Source organism: Onychostoma macrolepis, unplaced genomic scaffold (assembly GCF_012432095.1).
Source record: "Onychostoma macrolepis isolate SWU-2019 unplaced genomic scaffold, ASM1243209v1 Scaffold1, whole genome shotgun sequence".
In the NCBI taxonomy this organism is placed as follows: domain Eukaryota; kingdom Metazoa; phylum Chordata; class Actinopteri; order Cypriniformes; family Cyprinidae; genus Onychostoma; species Onychostoma macrolepis.
In genome coordinates this window covers 15,444-36,882 of record NW_026704597.1, presented here as the reverse complement: position 1 = coordinate 36,882, position 21,439 = coordinate 15,444, and the positions used below count along the sequence as shown (strand labels likewise).

Genomic DNA, 21,439 nt, shown 5'->3' with positions numbered 1-21,439 from the left:
AAATAAATAAAAATATATATGTATATTTAAAAGATTTTTAAGAAGTGGAAAGTTGTGAGGTACCAGAGACCAGCTTGATGCAAATGGTTGTAAATACAATACAATGTGCAAATGAGAAGGTATAAACACAATATAGGCGGATTATGTACAAGTATAAAAATACTATACAGGTGCATCTCAATAAATTAGAATGTTGTGGAAAAGTTAATTTATTTCAGTAATTCAACTCAAATTGTGAAACTCGTGTATTAAATAAATTTAATGCACACAGACTGAAGTAGTTTAAGTCTTTGGTTCTTTTAATTGTGATGATTTTGGCTCACATTTAACAAAAACCCACCAATTCACTATCTCAACAAATTAAAATACTTCATAAGACCAATAAAAAAAAAAAACATTTTTAGTGAATTGTTGGCCTTCTGGAAAGTATGTTCATTTACTGTATATGTACTCAATACTTGGTAGGGGCTCCTTTTGCTTTAATTACTGCCTCAATTCGGCGTGCCATGGAGGTGATATGGAAGTCCAGGTTTCTTTGACAGTGGCCTTCAGCTCATCTGCATTTTTTGGTCTCTTGTTTCTCATTTTCCTCTCATTTTCCTCTTGACAATACCCCATAGATTCAGTCCATTCCTTGTGAAGTTCACCCAAATTCTTGAATCGATTTTGCTTGACAATCCTCATAAGGCTGCGGTTCTCTCGGTTGGTTGTACATCTTTTTCTTCCACACTTTTTCCTTCCACTCAACTTTCTGTTAACATGCTTGGATACAGCACTCTGTGAACAGCCAGCTTCTTTGGCAATGAATGTTTGTGGCTTACCCTCCTTGTGAAGGGTGTCAATGATTGTCTTCTGGACAACTGTCAGATCAGCAGTCTTCCCCATGATTGTGTAGCCTAGTGAACCAAACTGAGAGACCATTCTGAAGGCTCAGGAAACCTTTGCAGGTGTTTTGAGTTGATTAGCTGATTGGCATGTCACCATATTCTAATTTGTTGAGAGAGTGAATTGGTGGGTTTTTGTTAAATGTTTTTTTTTCCCCCAAAAACTGTTGCCAACATTGATAATTCTAATAATAAATCAGCATATTAGAATGATTTCTGAATGATCATGTGACACTGAAGACTGGAGTAATGATGCTGAAAATTCAGCTTTGCATCACAGGAATAAATTAGATTTTAATGTATATTAAAATAGAAAAACTTTATTTTACATCGTAATAATATTTCACAATATTACATTTTTCCTGTGTTTTTGATCAAATAAATGCAGCCTTGATGAGCATAAGAAACTCAAAACACCAAACTTTTGAACGGTAGTGTATATTTGATATTCTCCTCTCCACCAGTAGCTGGTGTGTGGTGAGCGCACTGGCACAGTTGTACTGTGGCTGCCGTCGCATCATCCAGTTAAATATAATTTTAATTTAAATATAGCATTTAATTATTTTTGTTTTTCGCTTATTTGCACACATTAAGAATCAGTATCCTAAATTGATATTTAATATATTTAATGTTTTGATTGTGTATGACAAGTTTTGGTAATAAAATAAAATGTTTCCTTACTTGCAGATCGACACATATGTATTTGCATGCACTAAAATTCCTTATTGACTAGTGCTGGCTAATTAACAATTCATGATAATTCATAATGATGTCAGACCCAGCAAGCAAAGAGAAGCACAACACCAAAGATAGAGTGACCTACCTCTTCTAAATGAAAGCTTTTACTTGGTAAACTTCTTAAAGGCAGCAGAAATGTAACATAAGTACCAACTGAGGTAGAGAAAAGTGAAAATGTCCAAATATCAACGTAACTGTAGCCTGAAGCCAGTTGTGACAATTTGACAACATCGGAAAGTAACAAATCATATGGAGATAATTACATAGTTAATGAAGATGTTACTTAGTTTCTGTAGTAATTTAGTAAATTAGAAGCAATTATGTCTGTCTCTATATTCAAGCATACAAAACTAGAGGTCATTTTATATACTAAACACTGAAACACGTCCAACATTGTGGGGTTGTGGACACGTGTACAACACTGCTGCTGAAAAAATACTACTATAAACACTGCAAATATTAATTGTCTTAAAAAATAAAATAAACAAATGAATAAATAAATAAATCAAACACAGTTTTACATTTGTTCAATAATCTATTTTTTATCATATAAATATAAACTTACAATATTTTTTCCCTACCTGGAAGATCTTGTAGAGATTTTCTCTGAATCCCTCGCGGAAGTGGTGATTCTGGGAGTCTGAGTCTGATTTCTCATATTGATCCCTGTTAGCAAGATCAATTTGGCCACTGTTCAGGATAAATTAAAATATGTTTTTTCCATGCAACATTTTAGTTACATCTGTTAAAAACAGGTTTTATTTTTCTTTATTTTGAAGTATCTTCAAATATGACACAAGGTTATTATCATTATTATTTTTATTATTTATGGTTTGCCTTTTTAATAATTTCACCTCTGAAAAAACAAACTGACTGAAAATATTACACAATATCTGACAGTCCAACAGCCAAAGCCAATTTTCAACCCTCACATGAGAAAATAAATAAAAACTTTTTAGGTACACATACCCTCCTCTTGAATCTTTTTGTAATGCGGCTTTGTAAGGTGCGAGACAGACAAATCATTATGGAAACTACCAGGTTCCCTTTCAGTCGGTTACTCCGAGTCATGTCGGGTGACCGACGGAATGGGATCTCGCTTAGAGAGACCAATCCACTTCTAGTGTAACTAAACGAGCCAATGCACATTGGCATGCGATTATTGCATCCAGCTGCCGCTGATCACAGTCTGAGTATAAGGCAGCAGGTGCAGGGCGTATTCAGCTTTTCGCTTCGGAGCCGAGCGGTTACATCGTTCTGCTCCTGACTTCTGCTGACGAGTGAATTCAACGAGTTGAGCACGCTCTTTGGAAGACTCTCGTGCTGGTGGTACGGCGCTACAGCGGCGGTGGTTCTTCCCGTGTCGAGTGGATTGCACACATCAGGTTGCACTACCCCCTGTTTGTGTTGCAGGCGACCATCTCCCCTGTGTGCTTCAGCACGCTAAAAGAGCTTTTTCCCTAAAAGAGCATTCATGGGTGCGTCTTTTTAAAGATGACGTTGCATCTGGCAAACTCGACGTTTCGTCTTTGTAAAGACGAGTTGGGTTTTGCTACAGACAACGTGTCACCCATGTGTTTCTGGATGCAGTCGTTACCTGGCGCCAGGTGGTCATGATCGCTGCCTCACGTGCCTGGCCAGTAAGCACACTGAGGTGGCGTTCGTGGATGAGTCATCTTCTCATTGGTAAGGTGATCATCTTGGAGTTGCGGGCCAGGCTCCGTTACCTCGACAAAGGGGCAGAGCCCTGTTGCCTCTGCCTCGATCTGGTTCTCTTTCTGGCTGCAGACAGGCGAGGACTACTTCAGGCGGTGGCACGGGTGGTCTGAGGATTACAGTGGTGGCAAACCCTCCAGGGAACCAACCTTCGAGGGACCAACGCTCCTCCTGTGCTCCGAAACCAGTGAGCTGCCAATGGAACATGCTGGGCCCTCTACACGGAGCGTACCAGCAGTATCCTTGGCACTCCTTCCGACGACTGGATGTCGATCGCTGCATCGGAGGGTGAGCCGGAGCTTTCTGGGGAAGAAGATTCAGTTGCGCTGCCGCTCCGGTGGTGGCAATGCCTGAGTCAGATCCGGAAATGACGGCTATGCTTTCCCGGGCCGTTGAGAGGGTAGGGCTCGAGTGGAGACCTCCACCGTGTCCTGAGCCCTCGAGGTTGGACGACTGGTTTCTCGGGGTAGCTTGTGCTGGTTCTCAGCGCCCTGCCCGGAGGTGCATGGGGAGCTTACCAGGTCGTGGATGGCAACTTTTACCACATATCAGTACAAGGTCCTGCCCTTCGGGCTGTCCCTGTCACCCTGTGTCTTCACGAAAGTTGCGGAGGTAGCCCTTGCTCCCATGAGAGAACAGGGTATTCGCATTCTCAACTACCAAGATGACTGGCTCATACTGGCTCAGTCTCAGGATCAGTTGTGCGAACACAGGGACTTGGTGCTCTGGCACCTCAGCCAGTTGGGCCTTCGGGTCAACTGGGAAAAGAGCAAACACTCCCTGATGCAGAGGATCTCTTTTCTCGGTATGGAGTTGGATTCGGTCGATCAGACAGCGCGCCTCACGCAGGAACGTGCTCAGTCGGTGTTGAACTGCTCGAATACGTTCAAAAGCAGGACGGTGGTCCCACTGAAACAATTTCAGAGGCTCCTGGGGCATATGGCAACTGCAGCGGCATTCACGCCACTGGGGCTGCTTCATATGAGACCGCTTCAACACTGGCTCCATGGCCGAGTCCCAAGGTGGATGTGGCAACGCGGCACTCACCGGGTCCGAGTCACACCGGCCTGCCGCCAAATCTTCACCCCGTGGTCAGACCTCTCATTTCTCTGGGCTGGAGTGCCCCTGGAACAGGACTCCAGGCATGCTGTGGTTTACACTGATGCCTCCACCACCGGCTGGGAGGCCACGTTCGACAGGCTTGCAGTATCGGGGGTTTTGACGGGCCCCCAACTGCACTGGCGCCCGCCACCTTCTCCACTGGAGTCAGAAGCATCTGAGGTCGCGTCGTGCCATTCACTTTCCGGGCATGCTCAACCGGGCAGCCGACTAGCTGTCACGAGCTGCGCTCCCCAGAGAGTGGAGACTCCATCCTCAGACGGTCCAGCTGATTTGGAGACGTTTCGGACTCGCTCAGGTAGACCTGTTTGCTTCTCTAGAGACCTCTCATTGCCAGTTATTTTACTCCCTGACCGAGGGAACACTCGGCACGGACTCACTGGCACACAGCTGGCCGCGGGGCCTTTGCAAGTATGCGTTTCCCCCAGTGAGCCTTCTCGCACAGACACTGTGCAAAATCAGGGAGGACGAGGAGCAGGTCCTGCTCGTGGCACCGTACTGGCCCACTCGGACTTGGTTCCCGGAACTGATGCTCCTCGTGACAGCCCCTCCTTGGCAGATTCCTCTGAGGAAGGATCTACTGATTCAGAGAGGGGGCATGTTATGGCACCCGCGTCCAGACCTCTAGAAACTTCATATCTGGTCCCTGGATGGGACGCGGAGGTTCTAGGTGACCTACCCCAGGAGGTAGTTGACACCATCACTTCGGCGAGAGTGCTGTCTACAAGACATGCTTACGCCTTGAAGTGGAACCTGTTCGTCGAATGGTGTTCTTCTCACCAAGAAGAACCCCGGAAGTGCCCGATCAGAGTTGTGCTGTCCTTTTTGCAGCAAGGGTTGGAGCGAAGGCTGTCTCCCTCCACCCTTAAAGTCTATGTGGCTGCGATTGCTGCCAACCACGACCCCGTGGAAGGGAAGTCGGTGGGGAAGCATGACTTGGTCATCAGGTTCCTTGGGGGGGCGAGAAGGTTAAATCCCCCACGGCCCCCCTCTATACCCTCTTGGGACCTGTCTCTAGTGCTCAGAGCACTACAGCAGGGCCCATTCGAGCCTTTGCAGACAGTCGAGCTGAAGTTTCTTTCAATGAAGACTCTGCTCCTGCTTGCATTGGCCTCCGTCAAGAGGGTAGGGGACCTGCACGCATTTCGGTCGACGATTCGTGCCTAGAGTTTGGGCCGGCTGACTCCCAGGTAATCCTGAGCCCCCGGCCTGGCTATGTGCCCAAGGTTCCCACTACTCCCTTCAGGGACCAGGTGGTGAGCATGCAAGCGCTGCCCTCAGAGGAGGCAGACCCAGCCCTAGCTGGGGACCTCAGACCAGCTCTTTGTTTGTCACGGAGGCCAGCAGAAGGGGAATACCGTCTCTAAGCAGAGGATGGCCCACTGGATAGTGGACGACATCACCCTGGCTTATCAGGCACAGTGTATGCCCTGCCTGTTCAGGTTGAGAGCTCACTCTACTAGAAGTGTTGCATCCTCCTGGGCGCTGGCTCGCGGCACCTCACTGGCAGATATTAGTAGAGCTGCGGGCTGGGCGACCCTTAACACGTTCGCTAGAGTCTATAGCCTCCGTGTGGAACCGGTTTCCTCCTGTGTTCTCACCTCAAATGGGTAGAAGCACTTAGAGGCTCCGATTTCGGGTCGGCTTGCTAAAACTGCTCCAGAGAGTCCGTACGTGGCGGAGTGTCTGGCACCAGGCCCTCACTCGATGAATCCGTGAGAACCGGTAGAGGGCTGGGTTCCATATGTAGAGACCTAATTGGATCCCATATGTGTAAGTCCACAGTATAGCCTCAGAGCCCATTGAGAGCCATTGCCCAAGAGGCTACAATCATCTCTAATCTTCCATATTCACCTAAACGGTTGTTATATGTGTAAGTGCTTCTGAACCTCCTTCAGGAAGGATGGGCTTCCGCAGCGTTCCTGTTCCAAGTGGAACGGGTACGTTTTCCCAGTGTTATCCAGTCTTACTTAGTGGGTAGTGCCATAGCAACAGTAACTGGTCTTCTTGTGGTGAGCCCTGACCTACGCCAAAAAGTAGGGACGCAGGAGGCTTCCACAGGACACTGGAAGGGGCAGTATCCATGGCCCTTTGGTAGGGATCCCAATTCGTCAGTCACCCAACGTGAATCGGAGTGACCGACTGAAAGGGAACACCTCGGTTACGTATGTAACCCTCGTTCCCTGAAGGAGGGAACGGAGACGTCACGTCCCGTCGCCATGGCTGCTGTACCACCGCTGAGTGGCCGGGTCACCGGCTCGGCTCCTCAGCGAAAACCTGAATATTTGTTGCACCTGCTGCCTACTTATACTCACGCTGTGATCAGCGGCAGCTGGATGCAATAATCGCATGCCAATGTGCATTGGCTCGTTTAGTTACACTCGAAGTGGATTGGGCTCTCTAAGTGAGATCCCAATTCATCGGTCACACAACGTGACGTCTCCGTTCCCTCCTTCAGGGAACGAGGGTTACATACGTAACCGAGACGTTCACAGTTGTCTCATTCATCATGGTAAAAGCAGCATGTTACTTCTACCCAGCATTCATCAGTTGACAAACAGGTTTTTGAATGCAGTTTGATGGTACATTGTAACTGAAATACTAAGCGCAGGCTATATATGACAGTAAATGAATTTTAATACCTTTTGGTAGGTGATGTTTTCTCACTGAAGTTTGCTACTTCACCTTTTGACTGATCACTTTTCACAGACACAGAGCTGAACACACCTGAATCTGATCTTTCACTAGTGACACAAAGAGAAGAGAGAAAAAAACATTTTACTACAGGAGGTAATTCAGTCTCGTGAAAATATTAAGAGTAATTAAGTTCACTAGTCGTATTCGTCTCACTACTATGGACAAATAGGCGTATTCAAGTCAAGTCAAGTCAAGTTGAGCTTTATTGTCATTCCGCTACATGCGGGGCATACAGTGGAACGAAATGTCGTGCCTCACAGGACCACGGTGCTACATAAATACAGGCATACAACAATGGAGTAAGACAATATAAACCTATACACAACTATCCTACTGATAGATTTTGACTATAAATATAAATATACTATCTATAAAAAGTACCTATACAAACTAAAAATACAAACTATACAAACTATACGAATGCTTCAGATAAGTACTGTACATGTGCAAGGAGAAACATTGAGTTCAAGCAGCTGGCTGGGGAACAGTGCAGGATGATTTGTAGTGCATGAGCATGTAAACATACATATATTACTGAGTCTTTTGTGGGATTTGTGTACACACAGCAATGTGTGTGAAAAGTGACTAGTGCGCATAGAGGAGGAGAGTGTGCTACTACAGGTGGTTTGTACAGGCCCACTCACCTGTGTGTAGCACACTTCGAATTGCACGTTACATGTTACAGGAGGTAGGGGTTTGTATGGGGGTTCAGAGAGGGCGGGTGATTTGAGTTCAGGGCTCTCACAGCCTGGGGAAAAAGCTGTTGAGCAGTCTGGCAGAGCGGGCTCTGATGCTCCGGTACCGTCTTCCTGATGGTAGGAGCTGGAAGAGACTGTGGGAGGGTGTGTGGAGTCCTTCACGATACTATTGGCTTTGCTGGAGCATCGTGTGAGGAAAATATCCAGGATGGAGGAGAGGGGCACCGATGATCCTTGCAGCGGTGTTCACTGTCCGTTGTAGGGTCTTGCGGTCTGCTGCAGTACAGTTCCCGTACCAGACAGTGATGCAGCTGGTCAGCACACTCTCAATGGTGCCCCTGTAGAAAGTGGTGAGGATGGGTGGAGGAGACTTGCTCTTTTCAGCCGGCGGAGGAAGTGTAGGCGCTGTTGTGCCTTCTTGGAGAGTGACATGGTGTTGGTGGACCAGGTGAGATCCTCTGTGATGTGCACCCCAGGAATTTAGTGCTGCTGACTCTCTCCACAGGCGAGCTGTCGATGGTCAGTGGGGGTGATCACGGAGTTTCTCCTGAAGTCCATCACAACCTCCTTTGTCTTACTCACATTGAGGGACAGGTTGTTAGTGCCACACCATTCAGCCAGCTGTGCCACTTCCTCTCTGTAGTGCGTTTCATCGTTGTTGCTGATGAGGCCTACAACGATGTTTGGTTTGGTTTCTTGATGTATTTCCATGGTGAATTGCACCCTAGTGGTTGCCTGTGCAATTGTATTGACTGGAAAGAAGCTCCAGAGTGAGAACAGTGCAAAGTGGCTTAAGAAAAGAAGAAATACCTTGTTGTTTCTGACTATGTTTCACCTTCTGAACAGTCTCTCAATCAAGTTAGAGTTAATAATCCATTGCAAACAATAACAACCACAGCTGTAAGAGGTTAATATAATGCACATTAAAATATATTTTAATACCTAATGAAGAATTTTGATCCTCCTCTATTATATTGTTAATATTCCTAAATTCAATAAATAACAAAAAGGGACTCCAGATTTTCTTAAATTTAGCTTCTTTATCCTTAAGAATATAGGTTATCTTTTCCATTGCAATGCATGAAGATATTTCTCTTAACCAACGAGTTATGGTAGGTCTTTCTGTCTTTTTCCAATATATGGAAATGAGCCTTTTGACATGTGAAAAGCACATGTCTATCAGCTTGATTATCCTTTTTAATATTCCAGTTATCTGGATAAATGCCAATAATGAAAACCCCCGGATCTAATGGTAACCTCATCGAAACCATACGCCCTATCATATTGCTAATTTCTTTCCAAAACTCTTTTATTTTGTCACATTCCCACATACAGTGAGTTAATGTACCTTTTGCACTTACATTTAAAACAAGTATCTGGTATGTTGCTATACATTTTATTTAATTTTACTGGAGTTATACAAGTACGCATAAGCCAATTGTACTGTAACAGTTTTAGTCGACTGTTAACTGTCTGTGTTTGGGCCTTTACACATTTTTGCTCCCATATTTCCTTATCTATCTTCACTCCGAGGTCTTGTTCCCACATGGCTAATCTGGATGCAGAGGAATCCTGAGAACCTAATAATAGCATAAACGAGATATGTGTCCTCCACTTTTACTTGGTTTAGTCATACATTTCTCCAGATTAGTTAGTTCTGGCTCAGCAAGTCCTTGTCCTCGGGCAGTGCGTATAAAACTCCTAATTTGCAAATATATGTTCAAGCACATAGCGCTGAAACCCTATTGTAATTGTTAGAATGGTCACGGATGAGTGATTTCCACGTAAAACTGATTGTGCAGACCAAACCGTAAGTCGTAGAGACTTGAAACTTGGAGGGATGATAGTACTCACACCACCTACAACGTGACTGAGACTTGCCCCAATCGGCCTGACGGGGGCGCTACACCGATCCAAAGTACAAAATCGCTCATAACTCCTAAACCGTCAGTCGTCAGTGTCTTATGTCATTGGAATCCTTAGCTCATGCTGGACAAAACGCACGCCTCAGATTTGATCGTGAGCCTGGCGAAATTTTCGGGTATTTCGCATTTTTTGCAAAACCTACTTTTGCAAACTAGTCCTAGGATTTTTGCCCGATCGGAACCAAACCAGTGCAGAAAGATTCTCTGGAGAGTTAATATCAATAATTATCAAAAAAAAGTTGAACTTTCGACTCACTGTCGCAAAGGGACGCCAAAACGTTCGAAGGGGTCGGGGCCACTTTTAGTAAAATACTTTTTGAACACTTATGTAAGGGCTCAAGCTGAGGTCACAGGAAAAAAATCATGGAGATTGGCCACTTGGTGGCGCTATAAGATGGAAAAAACATAAAAATGGCTATAACAAGGCAACCATTTGTCCTATCAACATGAAAAGCGCAGTGCACAGTCTTGGTCCAAAGTGCCACAAGTGTCTATGGGGACATTTGCGCATCTCAAAAAAACATTGGAAGTTTGAGCACCTATTAGACAAGGTTAACGGAGGCCGATCAGAACGAAACTCAGTGGGCCTGTTTGACTCACAGCCCCAAAGGTCTGTGAGAAATTTGAAGGAAGTCAGCCACTGAGGGGCAGTATCACATGGAGTAAACTATTGTGCCTTGCATGGTTTTCCGCACACACACGCAATATTCGTGCAAGAATTAGTTTAAATTTTTAAAGTGAATCGAATCTTAAAGATTCGGGGTTGATTTGATTAAACTGATTCAAAATTTATAGCATACACTTCATCAACTATTCGTCCAGCGTCTAGCACAATTTAGTGTATCTTACCAATTATGTTTTATTCCTTGGCCAACGCGAATAATACAAAACTGGTATGTTGTTAATTATGAGCAAGGTAACAAAATCGACAGTTCAAGACAGTAACTTATTAAGCACATAAACACAAAACACTGCTCTTTAAAATGAAACAAGAGTTTATTTGCTAACTGGTATTCTAACAATCCATGAACTAATCTACCAAATACACACGCACACACACACATACACGCATATACGGTTCAGGAAATGAGAGTTACTGAGTTCGCATGAATTCCCGAAATTCTAGTACTCGTTACTAGTTCTTAGATTTGCAACCTGAGATGATCACAAAAGCAAAGACTTTGGCTTATCTTTACTGCTTAAAGGATTTAGCACCAGTTTTCCAGTTAGAAAGGAGACCTTGTTCTATCTGCGTTTGAGATGAGGGGGGTTTTCCTCGTTGGCTTGTCTCCAGCAGAGAGGAATCACGGCGCTTCTGATTGGTTGCTGATCTGTTGCTTGATTACGCAGAAGCTTTGGAAGTCAGTTGCCTCAGCTATGGATGGTGAAGCTGAAGTTCTTCTGAGAGTTTGTTTGCACGGCTTTAGGCTTTGAAGATTTCAGAAGTCACTTCAACGGAGTGTTTGAGTTCTGGATGGCAAGGACGCTATTTGCGTGTTGGAGTAGGCATTTCATCGGTTTGAGCTGTTTGGAGGTTCCAGCAGTTCAAGCAGTTCAAGCAACGAGTTCCTTTGGTCACTTTGGTTTTAAGCGAGCCGCTTAAGTCCGTCCCATGTCATGATGTTCCAGTCGGCTTGTTGGAGCCACGCCCCGTCCGGTTCCTTTTCGTGCATAAATTAACCCAATGTTCTATCTGTCACGTGGGAACATCCTTGCAGGTTTTGTTAATAACTTCTATAAAATGTCCTACAACTAACACTGTTTATAATAGCAACTTCATTTCAGTGTTCTGCAATTAAGACAAGCTTTCATTCAAGTATTTTGCATATTTTGAGTACATTTAATAACCTTATCTACTAAACGGGGTTATAATGCATAGATTAAAATATCATAGGTTCTAACAAACACATCAAGCATATATACGACATAACACATATTATTTGTAGATACATTTTCACTATTTGTGATGAGTTTTAAATGGTTGTCTGTTGAACATCGTCCATGCAACTTCTGTGTTTCTTTGTTGCAACGAAAAGAAGAGCGCGCGTTTTTCTGGAATGCGGAGGGAGGAAAGAGGAAAGGTCCTGGGGTCAAAGAGGTCATGCGGGTGGAGGTCTGGTGATCTTCTCGCTCAGACATTTCGGTGTAAAACTGTCTCTCTTTGGTGATTCGATTATCAATTTATGCGTTAAATGGTCAAAGTTACACTGCACATCTGGTCCTTTAATGGCCTCAGACAGAGGGAGTCCTCTTCTTCTTTGATTGAATTGAGTCACGTTATCACTGTCTTAGTGTTTCTTGAGAAGATCAGCAGAACGGGACAGGAACTGTTTGAGACAATTAGGTGCCATGTGATGGTCATGGATCAGTTTTATGATCCACAGATGGCTGAGAGAAGACTCCTTAGATTCTTCTTGGAATGTGGAGATTCTATCGTTACTTGGGTCTGTTCGAGACAGAGATCCTACATTCATATTGTATGATAGACCTCCTCGCTCCAAACAACTTTGCCTCTATAACCCCTGCTGTCAATCAAACTGTTTTTAAATGATTGAGAAGATGTGAAAAACCTACTTTTGCAAACTAGTCCTAAGTTTAGGGGTGGGCGCTACCGGTGTATTACGTTGTGCAATGATATGGCCTTTGCTATACCGTGGATACCGTTACATATTCATGGATTTCATTGGATGGATGGACAGACAAAGATTTTTTTCCCCGCGATCGTTTCTGTGTCATCAGAGAGAAAGAGATGCCCCGCTTGATCGGACATAAATCAGAACCAGATAGTTTTTGCTCCAAACACGCGATCGGCTATTCGGAACTGCACCCAAACTAGATTACAATAATTTCCCAAAATGTAATTTGTGTGGTAATATTGCTAAGTCTGTAAACGGGTGTTAACACAGGACAGAGACGCAGAACACGGACACAAAGAGAGAAAATACTGTAGCAGGCAGTGCAAGATCACTGTTCACAATGCTCGAAATATAGGAAGAAAAATATAAATAATGAATTGGGGGCAGGGGGTTAATATGAATGAGTATCTGAAGGGAAGGGCATTTTCTTTTTCTCTTACCTCCGTGTTCATAAGCGCAGCGCTTTATTTATAGCGGTAACCAAAGGAACGCTAAATTGAGGTGCCATCTGCTGTCAGAGACTGAATTTGCATGTTCTTTCAGTCCATTTGCCGTTTTTCTTTTGCGCAGATGTCTTATGTAGCATAATTTCACACATCTAAAGTCAGACCATTATATTTTTGCCTTAGATCTTGAAATCATGTTTTTTTCTAGTTATATAAGGTTAAAATACATATTTTGTCTGTAATTTAACTAAGGTCTACTAAAATGTGATTCCAAATAGTTTTTCCTCATATCGCGATATAATATCGAAATCGTCTGGACAGTGGAAAATATCATGATATGAATTTTAGCTCATATCGCCCACCCCTACCTAGGTTTTTTTGCTCAATCTGGAAAAAACCACTGCAGTGCAATTCTCTGGACTCTCTAGGTCAATAATTATCAAAAACATGTTGAAATTTACCCTTTGGGAAGCTATAACGGGGTCCTTTAAAAAAAGGGGCCTGTCCATATATACCCAAAAGCCTATAAAGCCTTAACGAAAACTCAAAACTTCACGAAACCTGTGGAGCACATGCAACAGGTGATTCTGAACAAGCATGCAAAGTTTCAGGGAGATCGGACCACAGCTGGCGCTATAACAGTTATAAACATTATAAAAACATCATATTTCTATGGTAAATCAGCTGGATTTGACTAAAATGTTTGTTTTTGTTTTTTAAATAATTGATTTAGGTGGTTACAGGCTTCGGTGGTTACGCTGTTCGCTCTGAAGTATTTATTGACTTGTTCAGTGGAGTTGATGTTTTTCGTTCTCAATAATAAATACATTCGTGATCATGGCGACGGGCCTGTGGTGGTTATCAACCTAATCCAATCTGCTTGAGCCAAACTGAATAATTACTGTCAAACCTTCCAGAATTACCAAATTCAAGAGCTGAAAAGTGATTTGGAGCTGTTCCCTGCCCCTGAAGTTGGCTGATGCTCCTTTCGAGTTAGAAGCAGATATTGATGTGTGAAATTCCCAGATAACAGGAATTAATCAGGTACACAGTAGCCAAAGTTTTGCTGTGCCCCAGTAAAAAAAATTCTGATAAATCATTCTGATGAGGTAGATTACAATACCTTTGGTTACTTGTTTTATACAATGAAATATTACTTTGAAAGTAATTTTACACTTTATTTTGAGTGGAATATTTTAAGATGTTTTACTTCGGAAACAGTGGTGTCACGGTTCATTAAGAACCAAAAATATTTTTACACTTATCATAACATAAAAAATCTATGACCTTGTGTTTTGCATCATAGCTTTGGCTAAATACTGTATCTTTTTACCAAACTGAAATCAAATCACGATTTTGTATTTTTACATTTTATATATAAGCAACACACCAAATACCTTTTGGTAGCTGATAGTGTTTCCGCACTGAAGTTCGCTACTTCACCTTTTGACTGGTCACTCTTCACAGACACAGAGCTGGACACAAGTGAGCCTGATCTTTCACTAATGAAACAAAGAACAGAGAAAAACCATGTTAATAAGGAAGGTTAACTAGTCTAATTTTAATGAAGTTCAGTATAGCAGGGCATTTGTTCCACACAACTATGGATGGGTGCATCTATATTTGGTTGCCTAGTGTCTTGCAGTGGTGAATTTATGCCGCTTAGTGGCTGCCTGTGATACTGTTTTATTGGAGAGAAACTCAGTCTAGAACAGGGATGTGCAACTTCGGTCCTGGAGGGCCACTGTCCTGCAGAGTTTAGCTCAACCCTAATCAAACACATCTGCCTGTAGCTTTCAAGTGATCTTGAAGACATTGATTAGCTTTTCAGGTTTATATGATTGGGGTTGAAGCTAAACTCTACAGGACAGTGGCCCTCCAGGACCGAAGTTGCACATCCCTGGTCTAGACCATGAGTCTCCAACCCTGCTTCTGGAGGGCCACTGTCCTGCAGAGTTCAGCTCCAATCCCAATCAAACACACCTGAACCTGCCTAATTACAGGCAGGTGTGTTCCAGTACTGTTGGAACTGAAGTTTGCAGGATGATAGCTCTCCAGGAGCAGGGTTGCAGATACCTGGTCTAGACCACGTGTCAAACCTGGAGGGTTTGTCCTGCAGAGTTTAATTCCAATTAACTCCAACACCCCTGCCTGGAAGATTTTAGCACTCCTAAAGACTTTGATTACCTGGATCAGGGGTGTATAACTAGAGTAAATTAGTTAATGCAACATTGTAATGCATCATAGCTTTGGCTAAATATCTTTCATCCAAACTGAAAATCAAATCACGAGTTTGTATTTTTACATTTTATATATAAGCAACACATAAAATACCTTTTGGTAGCTGATGGTGTTTCCTCATTGAAGTTCGCTACTTCACCTTTTGACTGGTCACTTTTCACAGACACAGAGCTGGACACAGGTGAGCCTGATCTTTCACTAATGACAGAAAGAACAGAGAGGAAAAACACTGCTGAACCTCACCCAAATAAAAGAGGTTTTATCTTTGAAATGGCAATTAAATATAGTTTTACTAAAACTATAATTAAGCACACAAGCCCCAGTAAAGTTTTGCTGTGCCTCAGTAAAATTTTCCTGATAGATTCTGATTAGGTAGATTACTACCTACAGCCAAAAATAGGTTTTCCTATTCCCTGAAAGTTATTATGTACATCATTTGAATTATTTAAAACAAAAAGGCTCAAGTGAAAATATTCTGCTCAATCTCTTCAGTATGCCTTTGCCCGACTCGCTGCCTGCTGTGCTTCTCCTACCTTCACATTTACAACTGAAATCCTGAACTTGCAGTCAGATGACAATTTATAATACGATATTGAGAAGAAAGAGGTAATTACCGAGCTTACGCTTATTACTGTTAATAAGTAGTATTTGAATTTGTATTTAGTTGAATGAGGATATCCGTTTTGTAGAACCCATTTACTTGGCACAGATTTGATCCATAACATTTACATGTCAGCTGCTAAAATAATGAAGAACATAATGATACACCAGAATTCCAGTTATACATTTTTTTTTTTGTTTGTTTGTTAGTCATCAACCAAACCATAACCAGAATTATAGCCTACCTAAAATAAAGTTTACATAGGCAATTTTACATTAAACTAAAACTGATGAAATGATATCCTGCACATATGTTAATATGATTAGAGAAAATAAATATCTATAATTATTGATAAGCTGCAACAAAAAAGCCCCTCAATGCAGTACTGGCAGTGACTGATAAACTCGAAAGGAGCTCACAGAAAGCTGCCGGTGAGTCAGCACTGAGTTCTTGTTCTCAATTAATCTTAAATGGTCAAACACACACACAATAATGTCGAAATGGTTGGCTTGGCAAATATTCATCTAAAAACAGTTGACTGTGCCCTAAGAAACTGTAAACAGCAGCCTAATATACATACTGCTGTCTGTGTTGTTAAAGGGGTCATGAAATGGAAAATCAAAATGTTCTTGATATTTATACATATAAGTGGTTTCTCTGCAATAAAATCATATTGCAAGTTTCAGAACTCAAAACTAACTCCCCATTTTAAAATATAAATTGTTGTTTTTACCCTTCTGAAACACAAGGATTTGAAATCAGTAAAAACTTGAAGTCACAATTTCCCCTCTACATGCCTTTAACATGTCATCATTGTATACAATCAAGGACGTGTGTTCAGAAAAAATCATGTTTGTCCATCAATCACAAGAGTGATACTTCTGTTAGCTAAAGAAAGACTGAAACGGAAGTAACAACATAATTTATTTATTTATTTTTGGTTATAAATAAAACTCTGCAACTGGTGGAACTTTGCACCAATCTAATCTTGTTACTTTTTGTTCTGCCATAATAAAACCTGCCCTTTGTCATGTGCAAGTAGAACTGGGAAAAAAGGCACACTATTTCCTGCTTTGCTCTATTGGCCTCAAAATGTGCCCACCTACCTTATTACTGAGTATTTATCTTTGCTTGCAATCATATTTACTATACTGACTCAATTATCAACACACTCAGTTTGGAGTTACTTTTTTTTTAACCATTCTCATGAGTGCTTTGTGATTGATACTTGTTTCCATGTAAGACAATAAACCTCTGTAAACTGTAAATTTGTAAAAAAAATTTATGAAGCTCTGGATGGATGTTTTGCACAGCATTAATAGTGTTCAGTAGTGTTTAAATTATTCTCTGAAAACAGACTCAGTCTTACCTCTGTTCCTCTGAGAGACTCATCTCAGATGGGGAGTCCTTTTCTTTCTCTTCTGACATACTGCAGCTAAACTGCCAGTGCAAACATCAGCACTGGTATCTGTGAAGACAATCAGCTGCTCAGCATGTTACTGAGATCAATAACATATTTCAGAAGGATAAATGATAAAGAGAAGAATTAACAATCAAGCAATATAAAAATAAAATGGGCTACAAACAAATATTGTAACCAAACTGCATTTGTGTAAGAAAAATATCAATATTTAAAACTTTATGAACCGTAATCTTTTCTGTAAAACTTCCGCTAACTGTCCTATGCACGTTCACGAGAGAGTGGCGTTCCAGCAGATGACGTAGAATGTAGCCATAGCGTAAGCTCCAGTGAGAAATGCAAACAAAACACTGGTCACAAATTAGAAGTAAAAAACGAGGAGAGAAAAATGTCAGAGGATTTCGATATAAGCCAAGAGTGGACTGGTTTTCCTTTGCTGTAAATAAAACTTGGTTCTCACGAGACTAGCATCTTACGCTATGCCTACATCATCTGCTGGAATGCCACCCTCTCGTGAACGCACGTATGACAGTTAGCGAAAGCTAGAGATTACGGTTTACAAAGTTGTAAATATGGACATTTTTCTTACATAAATGCATTGATTCACTTCAGAAAGCCTTTATTACCCCCCACCCCCACCCCCACCATTCACTGCCATTATAAAGCTTGGAAGAGGCAGGACATTTTTTAATATAACTCTGATTGAATTTGTCTGAAAGAAGAAAGTCATATACACCTAGGATGGCTTAAGGGTGAGTAAATCATGGGCTAATTTTCATTTTTGGGTGAACTATCCCTTTAAATCTTACCTATATAAAATCCCTTCATTTCCCCCCAAAAACTGTAATTGTGTTATTAAAACTTACTAAGTACAGAAGGTCTTGCACAGCAGGAACGTAATCCAGAAGACTTTGAAACACTTTCAATTTGTGATCGCTATCTTGGATAGAATCAAAGTCCATTCTGTGATAAAAGAGATTCTGCGTCATCAACTGCTTTTCCATTTGAAGACTTTTAATGATTAACAGCATTAACTGACCTACTCTCCTTCTTTGTGTTAAACATTATTTTATTTGAGCTAATTTTGTTCTGACACAAACCCTTAGAAATAAAGATTAATGAAAATGTTCTTTCACACATACACACACATATATTATATATATACATATATATATATTTCTGGGATTCGGTAACATTTCAACTACATACGATTCATTTTCTAAATACCCCACATCATTAGGCACATATCAAACCTCCAAAAAATCTTATTTTCCCACCTCAGGCATTAAAGACCTTTAATTATTTTCAGATTTAGACACCTTTTTTTCTCAACCCCGTAACGGACAAAATGGGATTAGTTTAAAAAGGATTTTACACAGAACTTGTTATAAAATAAACATCTACCTACTGCTCATGTGTCCCTCATAGCAATTTAATGATAACAAATGTAACATTTATCAAGGACTGAAGCTAAACACTACACTACACAAATTCTGTGTCTATGGTCTCTTTATTTTTGTCAAAAATATTTTTAATTTAGAAGTTTAACTAAAAACAATTTCATTGTTGTAGTCCTTAACGTGTCAGATGGTAATCAGCAAGAAATGCTTTCATTCTTAATTGTCTTCCCTATATTTTTTCCAAAAATATTAATGTGACAAGGTGTGACGGGATTGAAGACAGTAACACATTTGAAGGGATACATTGCCTTCAATTTTAATTTTTGGTGTTGTTTCTCTCTCATATTGTCCCCTTATTTCTTAGCAGGGACGTGCACAGACATTTTGAGAGGCAGGGGCTCAAGTGAAAAAAAGGGCACTTCTCATATTTATTTAAAAAACAAAATGTAAACAAAACATTAAATATATTAGGGGTGTGTGCAATATTGACAAAAAATATATCTCAATATTTTCTGGTATTTTATCGATAATGATAATTAGATGATATTTTGCTGAGTGTGTTATTGTGCTGGTATCTTAAGGACTACTGTGGACAGCTGACTCCTAAAGTTTTTGATATTCTGCATATTCTGTGTGGTGGTCAGTTCACAGCAGTGATAGAAATTAATCTTTTCCAATAAATGTAAATTGATTTCTTAAATTGATATGAATTATGAAGGAGTGGAATCCTGGAAACATCACGACCTTCATAATATTTTTTTCTTCTTAAATAATTATTAATCAATGATACATTCATGCATGTTAGAAAATAAGTTGAATATGGCTTTAGTCTGCCTTTTTACTCTCTAAGAAGCTGCTCTCATTGTGTGTGTGTAGTTAACCATATTTGATAAGATTCAGGGCAGAGCCCGGCATCTTTGCAGCTAGATGCAGAGAGAAAGAGAGCTCCAGGAGGAAATCGTCATTTGCCGTCACCCTGATGTCCAGGGTAACAGATATATCTCTGGAGAGACCTATTGCGTCTGACCTCTGATCACTTGTCACCAAAATAATAACTAGAAGATATGTTTTACGTTCATGTGTGGAGATTTTCTACGTTTATCTACCAACCAGAATCTTGCTGACTTATGTATTGATGCAATTAGCATCTTCTGTTGGAGTATAATTATTGGTGTCTGCAGGGGCGAATTTAACCAATAAGCGAGGTAAGCGTTAGGGCCCCGGGGAATCAGGGGGCCCCATCTGATATTGGCGAAACATATCTGCAGCGTTGAGCAATGTAGCCGTTCACAGACATGTGCGCTGATTTCTTGAACGCAGTGACCAGAAGTGTTTAAGTTAGAATCCACTTACCGATCAAAATGCCGAGATTTTGTTATGTGCTGAGTTCTGCAAGTTCGGGGATCATCTCATTATAACAAAGTGTAGATACGATGTAAATAAGAGATTCATTGTGCAGTGTAGCGCTTATTAACGGAACGTCGTGAGCAGGGCCGTAGCTAGAGGATTGGGCGCCCCCTGAAAAAATATTGATGTGGGCCCCCCCCCACACACACATATCATATACTGTACAATATACAAGCATGGAGGCCCACATATATCCTAATAGGCGTTTCTTACAAAATAACAAAACAGTTAACAAATAAATGCATATAAAGGTTTTTACTGAACCTAATGCCTTTGCGCCTGAGTAGCGAGCCAGACTACTACCATCTGACCAAGTTTCAGCTCTCTAACTCTTACGATTTGGGCTGCAGGATAAGTTTTAGTGCGGAATAATAATAATAATAAAAAATCCTAACAAATACAATAGGATTTCAGCACTGCGTGCTTGAACCCCTAAAAATAAAACCTGGGGTTTTGACTACGCTTATATGGTCGGCGTCGACACGCCGCCAGTAGCCTAAATAAAATTATGTGATGGCGGCAGTGGTGGTCGATAGTTTACATGACAACATACTAACCTGTCTTAAAGAAGGTCTTGATAGACTGGGATACAGCAATTCTCCTGGCCTCTCTCTCCTTCTTTTCATTCCGTTTCTGGTAATCTGATTTATATTTTCTTTTCCCCGACATTGTCAGTCAGCATGTACATTAGGGTCGTTCTTGAACGATCCGTTCTTTTTGAACGAATCTTTAATGTGACTCGGGAAGTACGAGTCGTCTCGGAGAGTGATTTGTTCAGTCGTGCATGCGCAACATCCTATAGGTTCTGCACTGAATTAGTTCACCTGTTTCGAGTCTTCGGATTTGAGTCGTTCGTTCATCACGTGACAGCCCCATACGCGTAACCTATGCAGTAACTGTAAGAGTAAATAATAATAATAATAATAATAATAACTACTATGCACCCGTTTGTAAGGAAGCTTGTAAATTAACTAATTTATCTGTCCAATGCTGTCACGTCACTTGACAAAAGAACGAACGACTCGAAAGACTCGGGATACGAACTAATCAATTCTCCTTCCGGCTCTGACTGCATAGGTTTAGCTTATGATGCTGTCATGTGATGAATGAACGACTCAAACCCGAAGACTTGTCAGATAAGAGGTGAGCTAATATTAGACAGACCCAGGTAAACAATGAATTAATCTTTTCTGTTTCTTATAGCATTAGTTTTGTATTGTTTGTAGTGTGATCAACGTTTGCATAAGTAGTAGATGTGTTAGGGAAGTAGCACGTAACATTTTAATTATATTTTGCTAAAACGAACGAAATGACTCGAAAAAAGATTCGTCCATTTTGCTGAACGAGACTCAAAGGTGAATGAGTCAGTAAAATGATCCGAACTTCCCATCACTAATGTACATCGCTAACTTCATCTGACGTCTCAACTCTGATTGGTCTTCTTGTTCACGATCTGGGGTGGGACTTCTGAGAATACTCCGTATCAGACTAAACCATTTTTCGGGAGGGTA

General features: G+C 41.4%; 1 protein-coding gene across 4 annotated transcripts in view; it reads right to left on the bottom strand.

Moving 5' to 3' along the window:
* LOC131535016 (NACHT, LRR and PYD domains-containing protein 3-like) overlaps positions 1-20,590 on the bottom strand; it is a 48,536-nt gene extending 27,946 nt beyond the window's left edge. The window contains exons 1-7 of one of the 4 annotated variants that reach the window (XM_058768149.1): positions 20,486-20,590; positions 17,988-18,084; positions 17,071-17,185; positions 15,194-15,298; positions 14,257-14,361; positions 7,100-7,201; positions 2,204-2,312 (exon numbers count right to left, since the gene is read on the bottom strand). In XM_058768149.1, the coding sequence (XP_058624132.1) occupies positions 2,204-2,312; positions 7,100-7,201; positions 14,257-14,361; positions 15,194-15,298; positions 17,071-17,129 (480 nt within the window). In that variant the 5' untranslated portion in view covers positions 17,130-17,185; positions 17,988-18,084; positions 20,486-20,590. Of the gene's footprint in view, positions 1-2,203; positions 2,313-7,099; positions 7,202-14,256; positions 14,362-15,193; positions 15,299-17,070; positions 17,186-17,987; positions 18,085-20,485 lie in introns of those variants that run through there. The other 3 variants (XM_058768148.1, XM_058768151.1, XM_058768152.1) reach the window with 3 other exon arrangements.
* Between the last annotated feature and the right edge of the window lie 849 nt (positions 20,591-21,439).